This window comes from Capsicum annuum, chromosome 1 (assembly GCF_002878395.1).
Source record: "Capsicum annuum cultivar UCD-10X-F1 chromosome 1, UCD10Xv1.1, whole genome shotgun sequence".
Taxonomy (NCBI): Eukaryota; Viridiplantae; Streptophyta; class Magnoliopsida; order Solanales; family Solanaceae; genus Capsicum; species Capsicum annuum.
In genome coordinates this window covers 124,040,227-124,046,698 of record NC_061111.1, presented here as the reverse complement: position 1 = coordinate 124,046,698, position 6,472 = coordinate 124,040,227, and the positions used below count along the sequence as shown (strand labels likewise).

At 33.8% G+C, this 6,472-nt stretch overlaps 1 protein-coding gene across 1 annotated transcript; it reads right to left on the bottom strand.

The window, feature by feature from the left end:
• Positions 1-2,744: 2,744 nt before the first annotated feature.
• LOC107879143 (glucan endo-1,3-beta-glucosidase, basic) lies at positions 2,745-4,583 on the bottom strand. Its single transcript, XM_016726250.2, has 2 exons — positions 4,427-4,583; positions 2,745-4,006 (listed from the first exon to the last, which is right to left on the bottom strand). The coding sequence occupies exons 1-2, from the start codon at positions 4,494-4,496 to the stop codon at positions 2,988-2,990; spliced, it is 1,089 nt and encodes a 362-aa protein (XP_016581736.1). The 5' UTR covers positions 4,497-4,583; the 3' UTR covers positions 2,745-2,987.
• Between the last annotated feature and the right edge of the window lie 1,889 nt (positions 4,584-6,472).

The window sequence follows — 6,472 nt, the reverse complement described above, 5'->3', positions numbered from 1 at the left end:
GACATGACACGTCGAGTTCACATCGACTCACTGGTATTTGGCACTGAGAGTTGAGAAAAATATTTATTGATGCGATAGGCAACACAACGCGTCGAGATCGAGTCGATCCACTGTTTTGAATTTCCAAACATTCCTCAAACGATGTTCGAAAAATTTAAAACTCACCCGAAGTGACCTACTGACATTCCTGATCATGATAAACCTAAAAATTGATACTCTAAGGTCATAAGGGTCATAAAATAGGATCGTCAACTTACAACGGCTAAAATACTCCTAAGTATAAACACTTAGCTAAAAAAATTTTCTAAGTTTAGGACCTTTTTTCATGCTTTAACGGACTGAGTTAAGCTTAGAATTTTGCGGGGTCTTACAAGGAGACTGACATCATCAGACATAATTTATCACTGTTTAATCATATTATATTTTGAATTTGATTATCATATTATGTTTTGATATTCTCTTTGTTTTGGTATGGTATGGATGATTGGGTTTGGTACGATTAGACTCGGTTGGTTCGGTCATGGTCGTGATCCTATCCCAGAGTCTTGATGTGAACAATAACGCTATCTTGTTATATGTTTGGAATTCAGTCCATCTGAGGTTGTATAAGGCGGTTGGGTTGGGTTAAGGGGACGGTACCCGGTCCTGGTTGGACATGGAATGCTTATTACGTCTAGGCCCTAGTTTGGGTCGTGACAGTCCACCTCTCTCAAGTTAGAAGGTCCTCTTCTCTCAAAATGAGAAGAAGTTCCACCCTTCTCATAATATGATGACCTACTACCAAAATTCAGAAAAAACCAAAGCCATGATCTAAGCTATAACTCCCCCCTTCAACACAAACACTATGAGCAGCCTAATGCATATTGTTGAACTTCTTCATAGAGCAAAATAGGTAGGATATCCCACTAGTTTATAAACTGCCTTAGTGTGGCCTTTTTTTTTATAGTAGTCACAAAATAGAATATTGTAGGAATTGGAATTCTGCGATAGTTACGATTAAAACTCTTATTCTGCTTATGCACATGCAACATAATTCTCCAAGCTAACAACATAGTGTTCTCAATAGATCCAGTTATAGATCTACGTTGAGTGATAGATCATTGATTTTCTCATTCAATTAGCATAGAATCAACTTTGTTCAATGAGGAAAGGGGAATCCTCATCAAAATTTGTGACCTAGCTTGCTCATAAGTCTCATTAAGTGCAATTCAGTATAAAAGTCTCGCATTCCGCCGAACTCGAAAACTCACAAGTAGGAATAAGTGTGATACTATAAAATTTAATCCAAAATACACACAACCTAGAGAAATAGATAGAAATAGAGCTAGTACCTTGAGTGAATGTAGCAATGTTTTTATGAAGCTGAAAATCTCTATATCCATCAATCTTATCAAAATGATCCCTCAAATCATTCCAAACAGCAGAGGCATCATATGAGCAGACAACTCCACTAATAATTCTATGGAAACACAGTTCATAATTCATGAAAGGAAAATTTCATTGCATCGTTCCCACAGTTTAGTAAGATTTGCGCCAAAATTAGCTCGTTTAGAATTACCATCAATGGATCCCAATTTATTCCTCCCAAGAATTGCAATATGCATTGCACAACTCCAAGTTGAGTAATTCTCTGCTCTAGTCAGCTGCAGAGAGATTATCAATCGTAGACAGAGATAGAGGATGATTGTGGCTCAATTTCTTAGGCACTTAGTTATCGACCGTCATTTTTGAGTTAGCTAAAATACCTTTGAATAAATCACTGGTTCAGTGATCGTAATGCTATGATACCATCTAAGTAATCTCCATGAAAGCTAGATTAAAGCTAAGAAAAACGTAGAAGCTAGTAAAAATGAAGAAGATTGGCGAGAGTAAAGAATTATAAGATATTTTGAGCAATTATTTTGGAACTGTTTCATTCAATTAGTTAGCACATCAGTGCAAGTATATATACACAGATATTGACAGCTCATACTCCTAACTAACTAACCGACTAACTGATTACAAGCTATTTCATACATAAGCTATCCACTACTTCCCAACATGTACAGTTTAGTTCTTAAACTAAGTGATGCCTTCTTCAACAAGTTGACTAGAAGCATAGGGAAATTTGTGGTGGGAAAGAGCTTGCCATAGTTTTAGACTTTGACAAACTTGATACTTCCTTTGTTCCAAAATAATTGTAATATTTCGATATCGAGAATTAATTTGACTAATTTTCAAAGATAAAAGAGATTAATTAATTCGATACTTTTAAATATTGAAATTATAAGAAAAGTATAAGAAAAAAAAGTTTTTTTTTTTTCTCGTATCAATATGATAAAAAAATACATTTTAAAATGTTGGTCAAAATTGATATTATTTGACTCTCAAAAAAACAAAATTGTTACGTGAAAAAGGAATGGAGAGAGTATTAAGGTAAAACCTTAAATCAGTAATGTCAATTCTTTTTGAACTTCCTCCAATTAGCTGATGGTTAATGGACACGGGCATTTCACCACTTAAGAGTAGCTCACATTTATGCCTTACAAAATTAAAGATTAAATTTTGATTTTTTTACCATTTCGTGTCTTTATCACTAATTTGATTCGATAATTTCATTTTTAATTCTGTAAGGCATAAATCTGAGCTATTTCAAAGTCCGGAACCCAGATGATGTCCAAAAACAAAAATTAATGATAAAGACACGAAATGATAAACAATTAAACTTTGCAATTACCATATCCGATTCTAATAAAACATGGAAATAATGTAACTGATGGTGTACGAAATTTACTAACTTAAAAAAAGTTTCTTTCCAAATTACAAATATCACAACAGAAAAAGGAATCTAAAGCACTCAAAGTTCCATCATCTCTTGGTTAACAATACATGAGGACTTGCAAGACAGCAATTTTATTTAGTGTCGCATACAAAGATAATTTGACAAAGAATAAATTCCGTTGCTGGTACTAAGCTTTCCATCCAAGCAATACTTGGGTAAAGAGATTTCACATCTCACTTACGAGAGAAACAGTAGCATTAGTTTCAGCAGAAATCTCCCAAACTCTATCAGAAACCCCAAAATTGAGGTTATATTTGGGCTGCTTGTTGGGGGAAAATAATCCAAAATGTTTCTCCAACTCTGGATTCTTGTTATTCTCATCAAACATTGCAAATATATATGTCTCAATCGGTCCAGGCTTTCTTGGACTACCCTCTCTAACATGTTGAATTAAACCCCTCAAGTAAGTAGCTGCATTGTCTGTTGTGGCTCCAAATGCACCAGCAGATGGCCATCCACTCTCTGAGACAACAATTCCTACAGATCCGCCTCCTGATCGATCGAGGGCAGCATACACGGAATCCAACATAGCATCAAATAAGTTTCTATATTGGCGTGAACCATCATATACCACCACATTAGGTGCTGTAAAAAGAGCATAGGGGAGAGAAATCTGCCCTGGATTACCAGAATAGCTAAAATAAGGATAAATGTTAACGAGCAAAGGTGCACGTGTGTCCCTTAAGAACCCAACAATGGGATCAGTGAACCACCTAGCATCGTTCCTAAACGAACCCTGTGATGGTGGGTAGGAATTTCCAATCAATGTCATGTCTACTGATGTTGAAACCTTAATGTCATTTCCCAAACCAGCTGCACCAATTGCTTTATGAATGTTTACCATAGCAGGAATAAGAAATGAAGTAAGATAAGATGTGCCTGTGACAGGGCTGATTTCATTCCCGACAGCAATGTACTTAATTTTAACATCTGGCCAGAAATCTCTAACGTTCTTTTGCACCCACCAATTCGCATGTTCCATGCCCGAAGCAATGTGTTTCACATCTGAATTGGGAAGTCCTAGCATAACTTCGATATTGGATCCTCTTAAGGCTTGTAAAGCTCCATGATTTGGATCATAAAGCCTCAATCTTCCTATGTTTCTTGACTTGTAGAGCTGAATAACTTCCCAATGTGATGGCAAATTGTTACCCATCATTCCATAACAAACACCTAATTGAGCCCCTGTTCAATATGAATTAGAAATGGTTTTAGAAACTTAATCAATTTAGAATTCTTGAAAAATTAAAATGTAAAGAAGATATGGCGGATATAGTGTATATGTTACTGGTTCCTTCGAATCCAATAGTTTTGGCTCAAACACTGTATATGTTTAAATAGTTCACTAAACAAGTATAAATGAAAGATTTCGGCAGAGTTACATTTTTGGATCCATCTATTTTGGAAAAACTTGCGAGTGTTAATCCAAAAATAGCAAATAATCCTGGCTAAATGAATATAGTAGTGCAAGTTAGTGTGGGAAAAGATACACAAGTACGTGGATACGAAAAATAAGCAAACAAGTATCAAGCAAATTTAGATTTTGCATACAAAAAATGTTTAGACAATGTTTTTGACTCGAAATTTAAATGTTTGGGCAGAAACCTGCTATGTCAATGTTGGTAGCAACAAGTAATCCTAGAAGCACAATAACAGCTATTTGTGAGGCAGCCATGATGATTAATGAGAGGAGTTGTTGGTAGAAACTAAGATGAACTAGTAGCTATATATATATATCGAAAGACCCTTGAGTATATAATATTAATTCTAGCGGAATATTATTAGTATTTGTTAAGAGCCGCCAGGTGACCAGATCAACTTGATCTTTTTGTGGAAAAAAAAAGAAGATGATATGTGCAAAGTTTGATAATTGATTCGAAGGTGCATGCCTTGACTTAACAAACGAAAATATAGCAAGCTACGACTAGTTTCTTTCATCTGCATGCCTCAAACTATGCCACTGATGAATTGCTTAATAAACATCATTACAACTGATAAACTTCGTGATAGTTCCTCTTACAGTTTCTCCACATATGTGGTAAATAGTTTCTTGCATCAGATAATTTAAATTTGACTGTCAAACATTAAAATGAAGAATATATGACACTACGCGCACATAATCATAGTTAAGTTATAATGTATACACCAAAAGGGTTTTGCATTCTGTGATTTGGTAGTAACACATAAATCTTTATCCATATTTCTGACTTTTTTTAGTTCATTTATTTGATGGAAAAAAAGGGTATCTTGTGAAGGGTCCGATTGATGTGAGGTATAAGGTGTAACAGTTTTGGGATAAAGTAGGCGTATTTTATCTCACATTTGATTGCATGTTTAACTTAGTCGTGAGATTATTAAATAATCTCACCATTTATAAAACAGTGATGACATAATTTATCTCATATATATGATGAAATAACTAATCCAAAATTAATTATCTCGAGATAACTCTTTTCCAACCAAATTACTCCGCAGACTGTGGAAAGGCCAGTGAATGATCAGTAACCGGAGTCATGCTAACATTTAGGGGAAAATTAAAAGATTGACCACACATACATGTTTAATTTGGTACTCTCTCCATTCATTAATAGTTGTTCACTATTATAATTTAGCACATGAATTAAAAAATAATAAATAATATTTTATTATATATTACTTTTTGAATATAATAAATTTAATATTTTGAGAAATATTTTATATAATAAATTATATTTAATATTAAGAATAAAATAAATAAAAATAATTAAATTATATATTATTTTTTTAAATTAAATAAGTATTGATGAATATTTATTTTTAATATAATAGAGGAATAAATATTAACAGCGACAGCAATATTAGCAGAGTTGTAAATGAAGACTTTAGAAATATCCGATGTGTGGAAGCTGAGAACGTAGCAGCCCCCAGTTTTTGTTTTTTTTTTTGGTCAGAGCAGCCCCCAGTTGCATCAAAGTATTATTGGAAGAAGTTTGGCACTTGAGTCGCAAAATTCATTATTTTATTGGCGGCTTTTATTTTTATACTGAGGAGGCAGCTAAGAAGATGGACTTCAAAGTTCGAATTATTATAATGATAATGATAACTTGATAGTGTTTTCTCAACTAACTGCCTAGAAAAGCGTCTTCCCCATAATGAACCATTTAGAATTTCAAATGAGATATTTTTGTTTTTCTGATATTTCTTTTGTAGAATGAGAGCTTTGGAGTAACGGATACAGTTGTTGTCATGTGATCAGGAGGTCATATGTTTAAACTTTGGAGATAGCCTCTGTAAAAATGCCTCGTGGTGGGGCGAGCACTTTAGTACATTAGACTACTCTTTTTAACATTTCTTTTGCTGAATAGGTTTATCCATTTCAGACCGGAGCTCCACTCATAGTAATGGTAAATATAGTATAAGATAAAGTCTACTTGAATGATAAGAATGAACCTAAAAAATAAACGAAGAATAAATTTTAGTAATTTAGGATTAGGATTGTACATAAATAAATGTGGACCCTTTTCCAATATATATATATTCTAGACAATTTATTATACTCTTTTTTTTAATCCTGTTTATCAAGGATCTCCGAAAAAATTGATTACATATTGTATAATGTTGATAGTAATGCAAGGTAAGACTGCGTACAATGCACCCTCATGGTGGGACGGA

Coding starts and splice junctions, on each gene's coding strand:
- LOC107879143 (XM_016726250.2), bottom strand. CDS start 4,496: ATGGCTGCCTCACAAATAGCTGTTATTGTGCTTCTAGGATTACTTGTT. Junction 4,007..4,426: donor TACCAACATTGACATAGCAG/GTTTCTGCCCAA, acceptor CATATTGAACAG/GGGCTCAATTAGGTGTTTGT.